Source organism: Panthera uncia, chromosome E1 (assembly GCF_023721935.1).
Source record: "Panthera uncia isolate 11264 chromosome E1, Puncia_PCG_1.0, whole genome shotgun sequence".
NCBI classification, from domain to species: domain Eukaryota; kingdom Metazoa; phylum Chordata; class Mammalia; order Carnivora; family Felidae; genus Panthera; species Panthera uncia.
This window is the reverse complement of record NC_064814.1, coordinates 44,716,513-44,738,482: the sequence shown is the minus strand read 5'-3', so window position 1 is coordinate 44,738,482 and position 21,970 is coordinate 44,716,513. Positions and strand designations below refer to the sequence as shown.

Sequence of the window (21,970 nt, the reverse complement as noted above, 5' to 3'; positions counted from 1 at the left end):
CCCCAAGTCAATATCCCCCAAACAACCAGCCAAGAGTGTGTGTTGGTTCATTTCTGTGAAATGTGTTTCCCCAGTCACCTGGGCTGGCCTGGGCTGCATTGTATCGGCCAGCAGCTGCACTGCACTCAAACTGACAGCTACATTAAACCTTGGAATTCTGAGGCAATAAAAAGTAAATTAACTCTTATTTTTTTCCTTTCCTGGTGGAGTAAGTGAATGCATGTCTGTAGGGAAGTGAGTGAGCCTTGGTCCTGAGTACATACCTCTAACTAGCCACTGCTGGTCTGTCCCAAGCTAGGATCTGGTGTTCAGACTCCAGCCAGGGGTCTGCTTTCCTGGTGTGTGGTGTTTCTGTGGGGTTGGGCCAGTGGGTCACCCAGCAACTGCTGATCCTTGCTCACTAATCACATTACAGCTGCTTGAGAGGTTCCCTTGCCACCATTCTGAGAGCCATAAACGGACTTGTTGGACACAGTTTCATATTCTCTGGCTGCTTTGTGTCTGCTTGGTAAAGAATGCATCCTAACTTTCGTAGGATTTTGTGGGCTCTTGGAGCGTCCCCAAAATATGAGCTGGGACCAGAACAAGCCAGAGGCACTTGCCCAGGCTCATAGCATTCTAGAGGGTCTGTTCAGAACCAAAGGTTATTTGAGATTGTCTGAAAAACCTTTTGGAGAGTCATTTCCCCAGTGTTTCTAGAAGATTGGGAAAAAGCTTCTCGTAGCCACCAGAGTTTAACTTTGGGCTCCTCGGCCCAGGCTAACGTTGAACCCTTAGAACCCAAGGCGTGAAGGTCGTGAGGCACTCCTAACTGGGGATAACGAGCTAGAGCAGGAAAAAGCCAAGCTTTTCCCCTTCTATTCATACAGGAAACCCTATGTTCACCCACAGAACTGACCTCTCAGCCTAGAGGCCTGGTTGAGGGTAAGCTGAGGTGATGATGCCCAGGTTCCAGGAATACCTCCTCCTTTCGCAAGTATCTTAGCTTTTGAGCTCAGGCATCTCACCTAGTTTTTCTAAGTACCTCTCCCTTTTAGAACTAGTTTTCCTGCCACTCCCCTTCGCCTCCCTCTGTGGAGAGTCACCGGATGGTACATGGGTGCCTAGTCAGTGTGTTCATGTCCATGGCGCTCAGTTTGAGAGAGGAGATAACCAGTGATGAAATGTGATCTCGGGCAATCCCACTGAGATACCAGTAGAAAGCAGCTACTGAGAATCAGAGTCCAAACACAAGACCAGTCTGAATGGATCGGGACAGAAATGACCTTTCATTGAAGCATTTTGTGTATTCCCTTGGTTCTGCTTAGTCTAGCGTGGCCCTTGGGCCCCTTTTTCGTTCTGAGTTGGGAACTCAGGACACTTCCTATGTCTTTTGGCATGAGCTGCTATCTTACAAACCAGCACTGGGGTAGGAACTCTCCTCCACTTCATTTTTGCAGTGAGCCTTAAGGTCTTGGCACAAGGTGGGTGGTAATGGGCAAAAGGCAGCTGTGGGCAGGGGTCCCTTGTGGTGGCCAGCAGTCTCTGGGAGGAGTCAGTTTTGGTTTATCTGAGCCTTAGGGGACAGGGGAGCATGGTAATGAGAACCACATGGTACCACATATTTCTTCGTCTTGGATCCAAGATGGTAGGGGTGGGAGGATGAGAGAGGGATGTGGGGCCTCCCACTGTGGCAGCCGTGGGTAATTTTCTTCTGCCTCTCCCTGACTGGGGATGCTGCTGCCCACACCTCCCTACCCCCCACCTATGTCCTGAAGCAGTCGGGTCCTTGACCTGCACAGCACCAACCAAGGCCCCCAAGCCAAGAATTCAGCTGGGAGACTTTTCACCTTCTTCCTTCTCACTGTCGTCTTTCCTGTTTATTTTCCAAATTGCTGCTCTGCAGCCGAGCAGTGCCTGTTGGCCAGAGCTCACGAGCGCTGTGGGATTGGACTCAGGCAGTGGGCTCAAGTGGCCAGCAGGGCACTGGGGGAGGAAGTGGGGAGCTGGAAGAGCCTCCCTGTGCGTCTCCCATGGGCAGCGCTAACCTCGGAGGCGGCCCTGAGCAGCCCTATCACATCCGGTGCTTGTCTCTGCAGCCGGGACCGGAGGATAAACTATCAGAGCTGTGGGGCAGTGCATCATTCCTCTTATTATTTTCTTCTCTGCAGATGGGGTCGTGGAGAGTTCAGTTCCTTTTAACCCTCCAAGTTCTGTTTATTCTACAGCTGGTAGCCTCAATGCCGCGTTTCCCATTACATCACAAAGGGGCTCAGGCAGATCTCTGCACAGAAACGTGTTGCAACTGTTTATTTTTTTCCATATTTAAACATTTCTGACAGCCAAACTCAGCTGAGCCAAAAGATGGAGCTTTGTGAATGAGTCTGGTTGTCGGTGTCTGTGCAGAGAGAAGGCTTTAGAAAACTCTCGTCCCTCCGGTGATTCTTCCCAAACATGTTCTTTTTCCTGGGCAAAGCCTGTGAAGCAAGTTCCTTCTGCAGTACACGTGTGTTGATTATGTGCCGTTGTGTGATTAATGGGGCTGTGTTCCGCCTGGTTCCCAGGACACTCTTGAAAACAAGATGTTTCATTTCATTGCCTTTTCCTAGTGCAGTGATTACAGTAAATAAACCAGTGCAGGCTCCTTCCACCTGGAGCCAGTCAGGGAGTCCCCACACCCTACTCCACTTTCTCCCCCAGCATCACCTTCAGTGGCATGTCCCTTGCATGCCCTCTTTTCTGCCATCTCCCAAAGGCTCCTAGTCTCCAGGAGAAACAAATTGCTTAAGGCTGAGGCCCCTCCCTAGCAGATTTGGCTCATGCGCAGTAACTCCTCTGGGAAGATTCCAGGATGTAGCTCATTCGTAGTTCTCTTTGCTTCTCGCCTCTTGCCACCCCACCTCTTGACCCTAATTGTAAAGCCTTTCATTATAATTCTCCTATGCAACTCACTCCTTTTGAAGTACAACTTAGCATCCACAGGGTGTGAAAATTGGGACAGTCCCAGGCAAACCAGAATGGTTGGTCATCCTGTGTCTAACCTTCCACAAATGAGAGAAGGGGGTGGGGGGTTGTGGGATGGCCAAGACAGCACTGATACTGGTTCATCTGCTGGGATGCATGGGAAGCTTTACTGTCCTGGGATGCTCTTGGCAGGCCAGGAATGAGGTTTTTGTTGGGGTGTGTGTGTGTGTGTGTGTGTGTGTGTGTGTGTGTATGTATGTATGTGTTTAATTCCAATGTAATTAATGTACAGTGTTAGATTAGTTTCAGGTATACAATATAGTGATTCAACAATTATATACATTACTCAGTTCTCATCAAGATAAGTGTACTCTTAATCCCCTTCACCTATTTGTGTTTGTGTGTTTGTTTGTTTGTTTGTTTTCCTGCTTATATATAGGAAGAGATTTCTAAAGCATTATGGCGGGAGGGGGGGGGGGGGGGGGGGAACTCATGTGACTCTTCCCATGGCGTGACTGGCCCCTCTGGCTGTATGGGAGGAGGGGAGATTGGCGCTCTGTTACTGTCTTGTGGCATATACTTGGCTGGACAGAAGTGGGGGAATTCTGGGAGCTGCCTCAGGCCCTGGGTGTCTAGAGTGTTTGAGTAAGTGTCTCAGGCACACTGTCTGGAAAGGTGACAGGACCTGCATTAGGCAACTGATTCTCTCAATTCTTTTTCCTCTCTGGTTAGGATTTAAAAACTCCCCCTAATCAATTTTAACTTTGCATAGATGGACACTTGCCCACCAGATTGCTGCCATGGATGCAATTTTGTGCCCTAGCTTTTTGGGTAAGATTTCCTGGCAGATGCCAGCCATAGACAGCATTTGCTACCAGTACCTCTGTTCTCAGCAGTGCTTAAAATACTTTAACTGGTCCCTCTTTAGAGCTGTTCTTCTTTTCTTACCTTATTTCTCACAGGGTTGCTATGGATGTGTGGTCGATGCTGGCTGATTTCTGTAACATATTGACTGCGGTGAATCAGTCTGAGGTGCCACTGTACAAGGACCCGGACGATGACCTCACCCTTCTTATCCTGGAAGAGGATCGGCTTCTCTCGGGCTTTGTCCCCTTGCTGGCTGCCCCTCAGGACCCCTGCTACGTGGAGAAAACCTCGGATAAGGTCAGCCCCAGGCCAAACATCCCTCCCCATTCACCCCTCCTCTTAATTCTCCAGACTTTTTTATTCTTGGGAAGTTTTCTGTGCAAACGGAACATGATTAAGTCATTGAGAAGGGTGTTAAGGGAAAATATCGACCTTTTAGCCGCTGACATCCAGCTCTGTGTCCTGAAAAAAAAAGCCCTCTCGACTTCCTTTGGTGTGTGTGTGTGCTCGCTGGCATGTTGTATATACGATCATTTCCTCACTTGTTTAAATAGTGCAGCTTGTGTTGGCAGTGCTCTCACTCGGCTCCAAATGGTTTGCATCATGCTTAAAGCACCCTCCTTCCTCCCCCCTCTCCTCCTTCCCCCCAGCCACAAAACTCTGCACTAGGAAAACAGCCAGGGCTTTTTCCCTTCTCTAAGGAGGAGAGTGATAAATAGGTGACTAGAGAGAAGCAGACACCATGTGTTAACTTACAAAAAAAGCTTTTAGGAATATGAAGCATTCCCCGCTGCCTGGTTTCTATTTTTCTTCCTCTAAAGACTGTGTTTTAACCTGAACTTTTTTCTGGTCTGTTTATAGAAAACAAAGCTCGTTGCCTGTTGCCCTGGTGGGGACTGTGGAACTCTTAGTCTCTGCTTAACAGTTGGGTCTTTGGCCAGGTGTGGAGAGTAGGGCAGTCTGCTCTGCTTCGCATTCCCATGTAGCAGTTGCCAGGCTGGGGGAGTAGCACCCGCACACCCTGGGAGCAGAGTCTCCTGTGCTGAGCCGGGGAACCCTGTGTCTGACCTCGTCACATCCCCTGGGGGAGAGGCCCTTGGGGAAGAGTCCTCAAACGGCTTTTTAGGTGGAAGCCTTCTGACCTAGATGAAGTTTAGAGACATAGGTAAGCGTTTTCTCAGAAAATGTCAGACAGTAAAAACTAAATCCCAGCCATAAACTGCGAATATGAGAGATATTGTATTGAATATAAAATATTGCTATATTGAATATTTTAAATGTTTAAACATGTGCTTAGTAGAAAAGAGTATATGTTCATTGTAAACAAGTAAAAAAAAAAAAAAAACAAATAAAAAGGGAAAAAGGAAAATTTATCTGCAGTCCTTTTACCCAGTGCTAACATCACTGTTAATTTTTGCTAATCATTTTCATATTTAACTTCTAGTGTACACACATACACACACTTTTTTTGTACAAAGCTAGGGGTCATTATACATACTGTTTGTAATCTGATTTTTTCCCTTTTTTAAAAAATTTTTTCTAATGTTTATTTATTTTTGAGAGAGAGGGAGACAGAGTGCGAGTGGGAGAGGGACAGTGAGAGGGGGAGACACAGAATCGGAAGCAGACTCCAGGCCCGGAGCTGTCAGCGCAGAGCCCGATGCAGGGCTCGAAATCACAAGCTGGGAGATCATGACCTGAGCCGAAGTCACACGCTTAACCTACTGAGCCACCCAGGCGCCCCTGTAATCTGGTTTTTTTCACTCAATATTTTTTAATGTATTCTTACATGGAATCATTTTTGATGATCACTTAGTATTCCTTTATATGCCAAGATTTCTTTAGCCAGTCTTTGCTTTATTGAACCAAGGGACTATTCTCAATTTCTGCCTTACTGCAAACAGTGACGTGGTTCCTTATAGCAGAATTGTTGCGTAGATTGCCTTTGGTTGAATATATTGACTAATCAAAAACCCATACTTTGGGTGTGTTGGGTGACTGATAGGGATCTTGGGAATGTAGGAGCCTCTCTTTCTCAAGAAGAATACTCATTTTATGCTTTTCCAATGAAAAGTTGGAGTGAAATCCTGCTCTTCCGGTTTCAGAAGGGGGTGATGATGGGGAGTTGTAGTATGTGAGGCTGAGGACAGCTAACACAATGTTTACACTTTGTGGAAGATGATAAGTTAGAAGAGAAACTGGGTAAGCATGGCTTGGGCAGTGGGATCCTAGTATTATTGTTCTATGATCACAAGATGAGCTGGACTCTGGAGGGTACTTTTGGGAGTCGGCTGTTGGGTTAGCTGTTTTTGGTGCAGATCAAGGAAGGAGTCCTAACCAGCTGCAGCCGTACTGACCCTTATCTTCTCATCAACTCTCCCAGTGGTAATGTCAGTATATGATACAGCATATGATACATTGCAACATATGATAAGTATATGATCTGGCCAGAGAGGACTACAGAACTAGCAGTCCATGCTCTCAGCCTGTAGTGGTGATTTACAGGCTACCCCAGGGCAGTTGCAGCTCATGGCAGCTCGAGACTAAGATAGTCTCCACCCCACGGACTGTGAAATAGGTATGTCGGACATAACATCTCTAAATCCTTACTCTCCCCTAAATCTGGTCTTTCTTTATTCTTCTCATCTTGGTAAATGGCAGCTTTGACTTTTGGGTAGCTTGTGTCAAGATTCTTGGGGTTATTCTTGACTCCTTTTTCTCACACCTCCATACCTAGTTCATCAGCAGTTCATGTCTTCTTTACCTTCAAAATAAATGCAGATACAACTCTTTCTTACCACCACACTCTAGGTTAACTCGTTACAATGCCTTCTGACTAATTTCTCGAGTTCCTCCTTCCTCCTGCTCCCCAGTCTGTTTTCAGCACCACAATTGGAATGATCTTTTTAAAACATCAGTAAGATCATGTCACTTCTTTGTTTAAAACCTTCTGATGGCTGCTGCTCTCACTGAGAGTAAAAGCCAAAGCTTTAACAACATCCTGCAACGCTCTGAATGATCTGAGACCAACTCCATCCCCCTTAACTCTGACTGCAGCTCCTACTGCTCTCCTCCTACCTGATACACTCTAGTCACATTGGTATCCTTGCTGTTCCTCACACAAGCCAAGCACTCATGTCTAAGGGTCTTTGCGCTTGCTTTCCTCTTAACGTGTAGCACTGTGTCTGCAGAGAGCTGTGTGGCTGTAAGGGTGACACTCCCTTCTAAATGTCACCTTGTTAGAGGGTCTTCCCTAGCTACTTTGTGTAAGATGTTCCCTTCCTTTGTTTACTTTTCACTCCGCCTTATTCTCCATTGCAGGGAAAAATAACAACTCTTGGATATCTAGCATGTATTGGTCCCTGGAGTAGGTACTTGTATATAGTATTTCATGAAGTTCTCACAATAAGCCTGCCAAGTAGGTATTACCCCCTTTGATTTTTTTAAAAGAGTGACTGAGGCTCAAGAGAAGATTGAAAACTGATGATAAACTCATACGAGGCATCTCCATGGCTGACCTAGAATATTAGTATATGGATGTGTCATCAGAGAGAATCTGTAGGAACTTTGACCATTTAGAAACCCTAAAAGATAGAGATTTTCTCCAGCTTCTAGTGGTCAATACTAAGAAACATAAAACATCTCAAGGACTTGTCAGTAGCAGCAACATGTGCAGTTTCATTGCTGGTCCACATTGGTCACGTGTCCGGCCCCTCCTTGATGCCCATTCACCAGATACTTACTGAACATGTCTGTATTATACTGTCTTGCACACACAACAAGAAAGATCCAGACTCGTAAGGCAAACATCCTAGTTTGGGAGGCAGTTTGTGGCGTGTACGAAGACGTGAGAAGCAACATAAGTTAACTTGAACCTTGTAATTAAGGAGGAACTCTTGAAATTTTGTTGAGCTGGTAGCATTCCAGTGAAGGCAGTGCTTCAGGAGCGCTGACTTAGCATTAACATATTATATTTCCTAAGCATGTTGTATGGAACTCTAGTTTTATAGGTTCTTAGTTGTTATGTAAAAGAAAAAGAGTTTCATAATCATTTAAGTTATGGTAAAGCAATGTTAGAATCCAATACTGCAAGACTTATTGAAGCTTTTACTATAGTGTACACTGTGAGAATAGCCTTCACAGTCTTTCCCAAACTTTCTTCACCCTTAATCTTTTTTGATTTATTGAATATCTTGCAGGATATATTCAGTATTCAGCCATTAAAAAAAAAAAAAAAAGGTAAAAAACCTGGGTGTGGGATGAGCAAGAGGTTAGAAGACAGTTGCTATTGGGATTATCCAGAAGTAAAATAAAGAGTACAGACGAGGGGCGCCTGGGTGGCTCAGTCGGTTGAGCGTCCGACTTCAGCTCAGGTCATGATCTCACGGTCCGCGAGTTTGAGCCCCGCGTCGGGCTCTGTGCTGACAGCTCAGAGCCTGGAGCCCGTTTCAGATTCTGTGTCTCCCTCTCTCTCTGCCCCTCCCCTGTTCATGATCTGTCTCTCTCTGTCTCAAAAATAAATAAACATTAAAAAAAAAATTAAAAAAAAAAAAGAAAAGAGTACAGATGAGGGTAAAAGCAGTAGAGTAGAGCTGGTTACATTTTGAGAGAAACATCATAGATGTTGAAACCAACTAGAGCCAACCGGGGCAAAGAAAGTGATCTTAGATCACTTGTGTGGCTGCTAGGTGCCTAAATTCAGAAGGTTAAGTAATTTATTTACCCAAGGTCGTGGAGCTAGTAAAGTAGTGGAAGATTAGAGCCCTTCCTTTTCTGTTGGACTTTAAAACTTCATGTTCTGGGGTGCCTGGCTGGTTCAGTCGGTGGAGTATGCAACTCTTGATCTCAGGGTCGTGGGTTCGAATCCCATGCTGGGCATAGTGTTTACTTAAGAAAAATAAATTTAAAGAGGTGCCTGGGTAGCTCAGTAAGTTAAGCATCCAACTCTTGATCTCAGCTCAGGTCATGATCTCATGGTTCGTGAGTTTGGGCTCTGCACTGACAGTGTCTTCTGACTGACACTGACCGCCCTCCCTCTCAAAATAAGTAAATAAACTTAAACAAAAAAAAAAAAGGGGGGGCGCCTGGGTGGCGCAGTCGGTTGAGCGTCCGACTTCAGCCAGGTCACGATCTCGCGGTCCGTGAGTTCGAGCCCCGCGTCAGGCTCTGGGCTGATGGCTCGGAGCCTGGAGCCTGTTTCCGATTCTGTGTCTCCCTCTCTCTCTCTGTCCCTCCCCCGTTCATGCTCTGTCTCTCTCTGTCCCAAAAATAAATAAAAAACGTTGAAAAAAAAATTATATTTAAAAAAAAAAAAAAGGAATTAAAACAAATTAAAAAAAAAAAACCCTCATGTTCTAATGAACGGTTTGATGTCTAGGATTTGCTTCAAAATAATTTGTGGATAGGGGCACCTGGGTGGCTCAGTTAAGTGTCCGACTCTTGATTTAGGCTCAGGTCATTATCCTAGGGTCGTGGGACCGAGCCTTATGTCAGGCTCCTTGCTGATCGAAGAGCCTGCTTAAGATTTTCTGTCTCTCTGTCTCTCTCTGTCTCTCTCTCTGCCCCTCTCCCCTGCTCGTGTTCTCTCTCTGTCTCAAATAAAATAAAATAAAATAAAATAAAATAAAATAAAATAAGATAAATAAAATAAAATAAAATAAAAAGATAACATTTGTGGATAGAAGTATAAATGAAAAAAAAAGAGGCCAAATACTGATTATTAAATCTGAGTAATGGATTCATTGAATTCATTATAGTATTCTACTTTTGTATATGCGTGAAATTTTCTATAGTAAGTTGTTGTTAAAGGAGTAATAAATAGTCATCCTGAAAGGAAGCAAAACAAAATTCTGTGTCCTTTCTGCTGCATTATAGTGCCTAAATGATTGGAAAAGTAACTGAACTATAGTATTTATGAAGTTAAGCTCTTGTAGGCACTAACCATTTTCCAGGCACTGTGCTGAGCTCTTTACTTGCATTTTCTCATTGAAACCCCAATAACCCTAAAGGCAGATTGGGGAAATGATGAAAAGGAAAGATGTTGAGTTCATGTTATGGCTTAGTGTAAAAAAAAAGCTTAATTATCATCTTCAAAATACATGTGTGTGACTGTATAGCTCTAGGTAATACTAACCAAGGATCTGTTTAGCAACAGGTCCTCTCTTTCCTTAGACTCTAAAGAACTTTCCTAAAGCTCTAATTAGTTAATGGTACCAAGCATTTATGTCATAAATAGATGTAAGCAGTGCTTATTCTGGCATCCCCAGGTAGATTAAGCTTTGTGATCTTCTTTGTCTTCCTCCCCATGTTGTCTGACCAAGAACTAAGTGAAGAACTTTTCAACAGGCTACCGCTGGAGCCACTCTGGCTTGACTGGGGAATGAATTATTGTAAGTCACATTATAAAGTCAGTGTTTCAAGTCTCACGTCACATCCCATTCATCCTTCCAGGCATCTTTACTTTCTTTCTGGATGTAGGATCCTAGGAAACTTCATCATTCATAAAATAGGTTGTTGAGATTAAAGATGGGGCTTAAATTGTCCAGCTTTTGGAACTGCTGGCTTTTGTCTCCTTGTTTATTTGTTCAATGACATTTTTGGAGTGATGTTTATTGTATACATAATTACCCCAGAATGTTTTAAATGGAAAATATAGAAAAGCACAAGAGAGTAAAAATCACCTGCAAACTACCACCTAAAATTAAATAGTGTTAATAGTTTAGTTTATATCCTTCCAATCTTTTTCCCCCTTGTGCTTATATGTCTGTACTTACTCTTTTCTTTTCATAAAATTGGGACTGTACGGTATATGCTTTGTTCTTTTTTAATGTTTTTTATATACTCTTTGTGTGTGTGTGTGTGTGTGTGTGTGTGTGTACATGTATACCCACGTACATGCACACACATCTACATAGTTTTGGGGGAAATATTGCCTTTGTTGCTTGGTTGTCTGGAAAATATTTATTTTCAAGGCTACCAGTCACTAATTTATTCAAAAGCATACTTGATCTTCTATTTTCAAAGTATCAACATGAGGAATTTTTGAAAAGCCAAAACTATTGACCTATACTTAAGACGTAGAAATTAGGACTGCTTACCAATATGTATTTTCTTTTTCACGCAATTGTATTTTATTTCTAAATTTACAATAATTATTGAGAATTAATTTTATATTAAGTGTTTTCAGTGCTCACCATCAGTCCTTTTACTCTATGGCCTTTCCATTCTTACTATGTTCTTTGATTCATCTGTTATTATTTTTTTTAATGTTTATTTATTTTTGAGAGAGAGACAGCGTGCGAGCAGGTGAGGGGCAGAGAGAGAGGGAAACACAGATTCGGAAGCAGGCTCCAGGCTCTGAGCTGTCAGCACAGAGCCCGACGTGGGGGTCGAACTCACAAACTGTGAGATCATGACCTAAGCCAAAAATCAGATGCCTAACCGACTGAGCCACCCAGGTGTCCTGATTCACCTGTTATTCAAATGTTTCAATTGAGGAATGTTTTCATCAAAGATGACATGGATGCTTTTTAAACATTAAGGTGACTTTTATAAAATGTAGTAGTAATACACATACTTATGCAAAGGAATCAGATGATTCACAAAAATATTTAAAGTCAAAGACTACACTCCAGGGATAACTGCTGTTAACAATTTGGTATTTACCTTTTTATTTATTTTTTTAAGTTAATTGTTTTATTTTGAGGGGGAGAGAGAGAGCATGTGCAAGCAGGGGAGGGGCAGAGAGAGAGGGAGAGGGAGAATCCCAAGCAGGCTTCATGCTCAGCCTGGGAGCCTGAGGTGGGGTTCGATCTTACAACCATGAGATCATGACCTGAGCTGATATCAAGAGTCGGACATTTAACCAACCTAGCCACCCAGACACCCCCAAAACAAGCTTTTTTTTTTTTTTTTTTTTTTTTAATGTTTTAATGTTTATTTTTGAGAGAGAGAGAAAGCGAAAGCATGAGCAGGGGAGGGATGGCAGAGAGAAAGGGAGACACCGAATCTGAAGCAGGCTCCAGGGTCTGAGCTGTCAGCACAGAGCCCCACGTGGGGCTCGAACTCACGAACCATGAGATCGTGACCTGAGCCGAAGTCAGAAGCTTAACTGACTGAGCCACCCAGGTGCCCCAAAACGAGCTTTTTAATAAGCAGATACAGTTCTGTCTTTGGACTAGAAAAGTTTTCATTTCTTGTGTCCTTATTTGCTAATATTATGTTTATTATTTTCTTCATTGTCTTCTACATCTCTTTTTCTGTCATCATTTTAATCTCATTTTGCTTTGCTGCTGCATCCCCAAAGAGCTTCTCAAGTTTATCCTTTCTGTAATTGATTCGGATTTTTATAATGCTGATTCTACTTTTCACTGCTTCTAATTTGGTTTTTAAGACTGCTATTGCATTATATGTTCTTTTACATTATTTCCCCGTCTTATCCTATAACCTTTATATTTTTGCCTGCCTTTTCTCCAGGTCCCTTTAATCTGCCTTTGTTTGTCATTTTTCTTTTATCACACTTCACAATGTCTATGATTTTAAACATCAGATATAAGAATATCTTTTTCTTCATTTTACATTTCCTCCCACAAACTGTGGTACATTCCTGTCATAGACCCCAACTTGGATTTCTGCAGTCTGATTCTGGCCATTTATATTTTTTTGAACAAAGAAAGGTTTCTTCAGATCTCATATTTGCTCCAAAATAGGTTATGTTGATTCTTATGTGATTCCTTCTTTGTCTACAAATACTCTTTAGAATCTCCTTCTCAAGTCTACAACTGGTTGATAGAAGTTCGTATTACCAAGTCACCACCCTGAAGAGAGTGGGGAGGAAGTCAGGTGGTATGCAATCTTAACAAATGAATTTATTTTCTACATTTTCTATTCTGTATATAGTGGAGCTACTATACCAGAGCTGTTTCCTGTGTCTGATTTCTGTTTCACATAAATGATATGGCAGTTTCTGACCTCCTCCTTGGAGCTGTAGCCTACCATGTCAGGAAGAAATTCTACTCTCTGGTCACTTCCCGTTTAGTATGGTAGTTTCCCTTGAGCCTGTCTGAACTGCTGATTGTGAGTGGTCCTGATTTATAGTGGTGAAAAAGCTGCCAAGTGGCATTCTGCCTCTGCCCCCATGTCCTCACACTTTGTGGTAGACAGAATAATGGCCCCTTAAAGATGGTCCACGTCTTAATTCCTGAAACCTGTTCAGTGTTACCTTACAAGGCAAAAATGCCTTTGCAGGTGTGATTAAGGGTCTTGAGGTGGGAAGATGGTGCTAGGTTTCCGAGGTTGATTAGTGTAATCATAAGGGTCCTTATAAGGAGGCAGGGGTGTCAAGAGTCAGAAAAAGGAGATGTGATGATGGAACTAGTGGTCTAGAGAGAGGGATTTGGAGACAGTATACTGCTGGCCTTGAACATGGGGGAAGGGACCGTGAGCCAAGGAATGCAGGTGGCCTCTAGATGCTAGAAAAGGCAGGGAAGCATATTCTCCTGCAGAGCCTCCAGAAAGAGCACTGTCAACACGTCGACTGACAAAACTGACAACACCCTGTGAACACCTCGATGTTAGGATCTCTGACCTTTAGAACTGTAAGGTAATACATTGTATTGCAGCAATAGGAAACTAACATACCCTTCCATACTGGAGAATTTTGCCAGTCTCTTCATTGTTTACTTCTCCCGCTACTTTCTTTTTCTTTTTGAACTTTTTAAATTATGAAATATACATGTGGAAATACATTAAGCAAAAAGAATCCGAAGTAAGGAACTATATAACCACCAAGCCGGTCTAGAAATAGAACAACACAAGGGTAGTAATTATCAGTTACATTCAGTTTATGTTGGAGGTCCTAGCCAGTACAGGAAGGCAGGAAAAGGAAAGTATTAAAAAGGTGATTGGAAAGGGAAAAAAAAGTTGTCTTTATTTGCAAATAATGTGATGAATACTTAGAAAATCTGAAAGAAAATAAGGATAAATTAATAGAATTAAGTGAATTTAGCAAAGTTGATTGATCATAAAGTCAGTATACAAATCAAATTGTAGATATCAATTCCATATCTACATACTGACATCAAATGAATTTTTTTTTAAGTTGATTTCTTAAAAAATAGAAAATAAAAGTGGATTTGTTAGGAATGCAGGCTGTCAATTGGCTCTTAATGACCTGCTTCCGATTGTCTTCTATCCATCTGGCAGTAATTCTTTATGATTTATGGGAGATGGATGGCATTTTCTCATTTAAGAGCTATTGACTGTCTGCCATGCATCAGGCACCATTCTGGATACCACAACCAACCATAGCAGCAAACACAGTAGACAAAGGAGGGATCACAAGGCATATGGAGGAGCTATTCTGTGTATTCAGTTTGGGCACTTCAGTTGAGATATTGGAAGTAGAATTATTTAACTCTGAGGTCTATAGTTTTTAAGTGTTTTGTTTTGTTTTTTTACAAAAATAACCTCTCTTTGTATTATAAAATAGGTATTCATCTTAGAAATACTAGAAAAATCAAGATTATCAATAAGGGAAAGAAAAGACTCTGTGATCCTTCTGGTTGGATAGATGGACAGACACCATATGTGAACTCTTTGCTTTTTAGCAGAAATAGGATCAAACCATATATATACTGTTTTGTAATCCACTTTGTTCACTTAGCAATAAATATGTTCTGCATATGTTTCCATGTTCACCTATAACATGAATTTTAATGGCTGTGTTATATTAACTGGCGTGGACATACCATAATATTTGCTGAGTCCTCAACCATTAGACATTTTGGGAAGTTACTGACTTTTCAGTTTTATAAATGATGCCTTCTCAGGCAGAAGTCTTTATATACACCTTTTGTTCATTTTTGAAGTACAATTACTAGGTCAAGGAGGGTATGCAGATTTTTAAGACTTTTGGTAGATAATGCTACATTGCCCTCCAAAAAAAGGTTGTATGCCATGTAAACTGCAGAATATAAGAGTATTTATTTCCTAGCTTCCTCATCAAGGTTGAATGGTTTAATTTTTCCCGACTTGGCCAGAGATGGGCAAAAAACGATATTTCATTGTTTTGATTTTCCTTCTTTGATTACCAATAGGGTTGGTTCTAAAAGTATTATGCTTACTGGTTATATGATTGGTATTATATTTCTTATAAACTGCCCTATGTTCTTTGCCCATTTTACTATTAGAATATTCACCCATTTTTTCTTTTTTCTTTTTTTTTTTAATGTTTATTTATTAGAGAGAGAGAGAGAGAGAGAGAGAGAGAGCGCGCGAGCATGAGCATGGGAGGGGCAGAGAAAGGAGAAGACACAGAATCTGAATCAGGCTCCAGGCTCTAGGCTCTGAGCTGTCAGCACAGTGGGGCTCAAACCCACAAACCACGAGATCATGACCTGAGCCGAAGTCAGACGCTCAACCGACTGAGCCACCCAGGCACCCCATCACCCATTTTTTTTCTTAATGTTTTGCAGTAGCTGTGTATGAATAACTTTTGAACTTTTCTTTGGTTACCCTTGTACAGGAGGTGTTTTCTCTGTATATTGAATGAGATGAGAACTTTTGGATACTTGGAGAGGCACAGCATTCTATTTTTTAGGTAATAAGAACATGGATGTCCCTTTGTCACACCATGCTAGATTAGATCTTTTGTTTGTTTTCACCCTTTGAGTCAGTTTCTCCTCATACTTCCCTATCAGTCCATAGACATCTAAAGAAAAATCATGTCCAGCCAGATATTTAGAATAAACTGTGAACTGTATCTACTTCCTTTTCTGTTTTGCCTATTTAATTGAAGGAGCCCTTGAGATGGGTATAAACTAGGTAAAATTGTATGGTGTTTTGAGAAGTCCTCTGGTTTCTATCTAGCAAATGTTGTAAAACTTTTTCCCCTTCTCACTGTAAGTGCAGTAAATACCTCGATGGCTTGCTTTATTTGATGATTCATTCCACCAGTGGCCCCTTGGCACTAACCATTTGTATCGTGTATATCTCTGCCTACCTCATTTTTGCCCTCCCTCACCTTTTTTGTGCTCTCTGTCACCTCTTTACTAATTGCTTTTAAATTTATAGAAGTACTGATTACTACTTCCATTTACTCCAGTACTTTCAGATTTATTAGTTACTCCCTAATTTACAAATTACAAATCTCATTCCCCAAACGGGCTCTGTTGAACTCGGCTACCTTACGTTCATGCTGTGGATAGGTCATGAGTAGGTGTTCTTTTCTGTAATTCTTAAACTTTAGCATTCATCACAATCACCTGAAGGGCTTGTTAAAATGCGCAGTTGCTGGACCCAATCCCCAGTGTTTTTTTGATTGTTTGAGAGGAAAAAAGGTGGAAAAATTGCATTTCTAACAAGTTCCCAGGTGATGCCGATGGTTTGGGTTCCACACTTTGAGAACCACTGGTTTTTAGGAACTTGGTAGCTTCCAAGGTTGTAGTTATCAGGCAAAGATTTGGGCCCAGGTAAAAATAATAAAGATTTCTGTTATAAATAGTCTTCCTCGGGGCACCTGGGTGGCTCAGTCGGTTGAGCGTCTGGCTTCGTTCAGGTCATGATCTCACAGTTGGTGGGTTCGAGCCCCGCGTCGGGCTCTGTGCTGACAGCTCAGAGCCTGGAGCCTGTTTCAGATTCTGTGTCTCCCACTCTCTCTGCCCCTCCCCTGTTCACGCTCTGTCTCTGTCTCAAGAATAAATAAACATTAAAAAAAATTTAAAAAAAAATAGTCTTCCTCATTCTATCTTTAACTTTGGAATGTAGGGCATATTACCTGAGAGTGCATATACTTTGCCTCCATGTTGCCAGACAGCTTTCTGAGCTCTTCAGAAAGAAGTTATATTCAGAATGCTATAAATATGTTTTTCCTGAGTATATATGAAGAGTCACATGTCTGGATTTCTTTTCCCAAGAGGACCCTGAGGGAACCATCTGACTTTTAAGGAGTGTCTCTCATGTGCTAGATACTGTTTTAATGCTTTACATTATCTCATTTAAATGTCACAAAAGCCCCATGGGAATTTGAACTTTATGAAAGAACTTGCCCGGGATGACACAGGTAAGAATGAAGGAATCAAATCCAAGCAAGTCGCACGCACTCTTAATTGAATAAAAATGCAGTAATACAGTGGTTGAACAAACAATTGTTAGTACCTTCAGTTCTCTTCATAACTTTGACAGTTCTTTTATTTTCACTTGGAGCTTGACTCCTCACCAGGAGCTTGGGAATTTTTGACCTGGTTTAGGGATATTACCTGATCTCCCATAATAGTTCTTGAAAATGAACAAAGAAGGAAAAGTTCACATGAGGAGAATGGATGTTCAGAATGAATTTACCTACTTCTTTCTCTCTGTGTTGGATGTTCTTCAAATCTTGGAATGCCCTGGAGTCCAAAAGTACCTGAGTGTCTAGAATATGAGTCTTTGGAGAGAGAACTTGATTTATTTTTGGCAAACCCTTGAGTGTTCTCTAAGAGGGACTGAATATATGCAAAGGGTGATCTCCATCATTTTGGAAGGGTGTCCGAGGACAAAAAAAAATCTAAGAGTAGTGATAGTGCAACTTGTAAGGACCAAAAAATTGGGACAACGTCCTGGGCTACAAACTTTGCCGCCAGGATTGTTTGTAGATGAACAGGGATTCATGGATTTGGCTGATGCATAAAAACCTGAAGGTCAGCAATGGAAGTTTGCCTACCTATCTATATGCATACATATAAACCATCTTTGGCTCAAGACTTAATGAATATGGACCATAATAAAAAATAAATTTGAAACAGGTAAGAAGAAAAAGTATGATACCTAGAGAGAGGACTTTGGTATTGACATAAACTTCTGCCTCTATACTTCCTGCCCCACCCTTTATTTTCTTTAATGTACTTCTCATATATGTAAAAGAATATTGTTTTTACTTCATAATTTTAGATATCTGAAAAAAGTAATCTTTATTGGTAATACTTTTACTTTTATTAGTCAACTTGTTTATGTATAATTTACATACAATAAAATCATACATTCGAATGTATTGATAGTATATATATCCCTGTGTAATGACCACCCCAGTCAAAATACAGAATGTCTCCATCCCCCAAAATGTTCCTAAGTGCCCCTTTACAGTTAATCTCCTCAGTCCAATTCCCCATCCTAGGCAACCACTGATCTAATTCTTATTAAAGATTAGTTTTGCCTATTTTAGAATTTCGTATAAGTGGAATCATAAAGTATATGCTTTTATGTCTTTGTTCTTTCACTCAGCATATCTATGAGATTCATCCATGTTGTGTTCTTGTAGCAATTCATTCCCTTTATTGAGGAGTAGTATTCCATTATATGGATATATCACATTCTGTTTATTCATTCACTTTGGGCTCAGACACATTTGGGTTTTTATTTTTTGGCTGTTATGAATAAAGATGCTGTGAACAAATGTACAAGTCTTTTTGTGGACATAATGTTTTCATTTCTCTGGGGGCAAATAGCTAGAAGTAGAATTGCTCAGTCAAATGATTAAGTATATTGTAAACTTCAAGGAAACTACCAAACTGTTTTCCAAAGTGATTGTACCACGTTATACTCTCACTAGCCATGCCTGAGAATTCCAGTTGTTTCAGATCCTCGCCAACATTTGGTATTTCTGGTCTTTAGAGTTTTAGCCATTCTAGTAAAGTGTGACAGGGTCTTATGGTAGTTTTGTTGGCATTTGTGTAATTAATGATGAGCATCTTTTCATGTGGGTTGTTAGTACTTCATCCTCATTTGAGAAATGGCCAAATCTATAGCCCATTTTTAAAATTTGGGATATTGATGTTTTCTTAGAGAGTGGTAAAAGTTCCTTGTGTAGTCTGTGCACAAGTCCTTGTCAGATAGGTGTCCTGTGAATATTTTTTTCCACTGTGTATGGCTAGCTTTTTTTTTTTTTTTAAGACAGAATCTTGGAAAGCAAATGTTTTTAATTTTGATAAAATTCAGTTTTTTAAGATTTTCCTTTAAGGATTATCACCTTTTCTGTTTTTTGTTTTGTTTTTGTTTTAATTTTAATGTTTATTTATTTTTGAAAGAGAGAAGGCGAGAGAGACAGTGCACGAGCGGGGGGAAGGGCAGAGAGAGAGGGAGACACAGAATCTGAAGCAGGCTTCAGGCTCTGCTTTATCAGAGAGCCTCTGAAGGCACCTGGTTTCTGTTGAATATTTTTTAAAAGGCAGTAAAACGGCAACTGTAAGGTTGCATCATGGGTAGCAATAAGGCAGGGGGTGCAGGGGAGATTCGTGGAGATGTTTGGGGAGGAGACACATGGGGAGAAGTGGGTATGGAAATATAAAAATATGGAACGCTTCACGAATTGTGTGTAATCCTTGCGCAGGGGCCATGCCGATCTTCTCTGTTTCGTTCCAGTATTAGTACATGTGCTGTGGAAACAAGCACAGTATTGTACCTTTTTCTACTTCACACCTACACACCTGTTCTTCTTGTTTCCTGCTTTGCACTTTACAAATGTAACAATCTTGGGGCGCCTGGGTGGCTCAGTTGGTTGAGCGTCTGACTTCAGCCCAGGTCACGATCTCACAGTTCGTGGGTTCGCACCCTGCATTGGGCTCTGTGCTTACAGCTCAGAACCTGGAGCCTGCTTTGGATTCTGTGTCTCCTTCTCTCTCTGTCCCTCCCCTGCTTGTGCACTCTCTCTCTCTCTAAAATAAATAAACATTAAAAAATTAAAAAACAAAAACAAATGTAGCAATCTTTAAACAGTATAATTCCATTTACCCATTCCCTCTTGGTTAGTGTGATTGTCTTCTGTTTGACTTTTCATATGGTATGAATCCTACCATACCCTATTATTATTTTTACTTAAATAGTTTTCTTTTAAGTAAATTACAAAGAAAAAGAAAATACAGACTTTTCTATTTATCTACTTATTTACTGGTGCTCTTCATTCTTTTCAGTAGATCCAAGTTTCTAGCTGATAATTATTTCTCTTGAGCCTATAGGACACAAGCAGGTGGCTGGTGACAAATTCCTGTAGCTTTTGTTTAGCTAAAAATGCCTCTCTCTCTCTCTCTCTCTCTCTCTCTCTCTCTCTCTCTCTTTTATCTTTGGTTCTGAAGGATTTTTTAAAAAACTGGATATGGAATTCTGGATTGAAGTTTTTTTCTTTCAGCATCTTTGAAATGTGGTTCTCTTATTACCTGGCACCCACTGTTTTCTCGTGAGAAATCAGCATTCATATGCCTCTTTGTATAATGTATCTTGTGGGGGGAGGCTGCTTTGAATATTTTCTTTTTATCTTTGGTTTTCAGAAGTTTGGTTGAGATGTGCACAGGTGTAGTTCTTTTTACATGAATCCTGCTTAATGTTCAGTGACCTTTTTGGATCTGTAAGTTGGTGTTTTTCATCAAATTCAGGGTATCTTCCAGTCATTATTCTTTTTTCTGCCCTACTTACCCTGTCTTCTCTTTCTGGAATTCCTATTATGTATATGTTAGAAATTTTTAGATAGTCGCACACGTTTGTGAGGCTCTATTTATCTTTTTTTTAATTTCAAAAAATGTTTATTTTTGAGAGAGAGAGCGCGCTAGTGGGAGAGGGCAGAGAGAGAGGGAGACAGAATCCAAAGTGGGCTCCAGGCTCTGAGCTGTCAGCACAGAGACCAACGCGGGACTTGAACCCATGGACCACGAGATCATGACCTGAGCTGACATTGGACACTTAACCGACTGAGCCACCCAGGGGCCCCTTAAATTTTTAATGTTTATTTTTGAGAGAGAGAGAGAGACAGAGCGTGAGAGACGGAGGGGCAGAGAGAGAGGGAGACGCAGAATCCGAAGCAGGCTCCAGGCTCTGAGTTGTCAGCACAGAGCCCTCTGTGGCGCTGAAACCCATGAACCGGGAGATCATGACCTGGAGGCTCTATTTATCTTTAGTGTTTTTTCTCTCTAGTCTTCCAATTACTTAGTTTCTATTGATCTGTCTTTTTAAGTTCATGGACTGTTTCTTTTCCATTTTCAATATAATGTAAAACTTATCGAGTGAACTCTTTATTTCACTACTTTTCAGTTTAAGAATTTCTACTTGGTTCTTTTTGATAATTACTTTTCTTGGCTGACATTTTCTATTGGTTTACTCATTAAGGCCATATTTCCCTTTAATTCTTTGAACATCTTATTAATACTTTGGACTTGTTTATAATAGCTGTTTTAGTCTTTGCCTATCAATTCCAACATGTAGGCCATCTCACATTCAATTTCTGTTGAATGTAGATTGCATTTACCTGTTTCTTTGTGTCTAGTGGGTTTTGTTTATAGTCGTTGGCACTGGCTAATTTGTTAGATTCTGGATCTTGTTACCTTCTTCTGGAAAGTATTGGTTTTTTGGGCGGGACGGTTTTGTTTGTTTGTTTGTTTTTCCTTAAAAAGGCAATTACATCACTGCTTGATCGTCTTGAACTTCTGTATGCTTGGTTTTTTACATATTATTAGGGCAGCTACTTAGGAACCTAGGATGTCCCCAAGCCTCAGCAATGTGGTGATAGTCAACCTCCAAGCCCTGTCTTCCCTGCAGATTTTGTTTAAGTCTGGGTTTTAGGATCTAATTAATGCAAATTTAGATTAGCTCCCACTCTAGGGTGTGGCTTCTCTGGAGATTCAGCTGGTTGCCAGGGCATGTTAACAAGGTGTTAAAACCTGTCTACTCTGGCAGTTTTGGAACTCCCAACTCCTCCGTCCTAAGGCAGTGCTATTTCTACACTGTTGGATCTCTAACATCTTTCTGTTCCACTCTCAACCCTGTAGCAGCTGCCTTCTGGTCAGCCCCTGGTGGTCTTGGCTGCATAGGTACAGTCCAGCCTTCACCCCATTATTCACTGAAGATTCTCACATGTGTTCATGCTCTTTCTTTGTATAACTTCTTCCTGTCCATTTCCCTACTTGCTGATTCCGGCCCCTTCAGCTACCTCAAATTCTGCCTCTGCCTCCTCAACTCAACAGGATTCCCATAATTTCAACAGGAATCCCGTACAGGAATCCCAGATTCTCAACAGGAATCCCATAATTTCCTTGGGATTCAGCTTTCTGTATCATGGTTGGAAAATTATTCCCAAGCAGAGGACTAAGTGATCAAGAGTTCATTTTGTGAGTTTTTCTTCTCTCAGAGGTCACAGCCTTTT

At 41.3% G+C, this 21,970-nt stretch overlaps 1 protein-coding gene and 1 non-coding gene across 4 annotated transcripts in view; one reads left to right on the top strand and one right to left on the bottom strand.

Moving 5' to 3' along the window:
* SMG6 (SMG6 nonsense mediated mRNA decay factor) overlaps window positions 1-21,970 on the top strand; it is a 227,433-nt gene that overhangs the window by 111,420 nt on the left and 94,043 nt on the right. For all 3 annotated transcript variants that reach the window (XM_049636759.1, XM_049636760.1, XM_049636761.1), the window contains one exon: window positions 3,906-4,107. In XM_049636759.1, the coding sequence (XP_049492716.1) occupies window positions 3,906-4,107 (202 nt within the window). The remainder of the gene's footprint in view (window positions 1-3,905; window positions 4,108-21,970) is intronic.
* LOC125927782 (U6 spliceosomal RNA) lies at window positions 19,128-19,233 on the bottom strand. Its single transcript, XR_007459458.1, has one exon. It is a non-coding gene; the product is annotated as a U6 spliceosomal RNA (small nuclear RNA).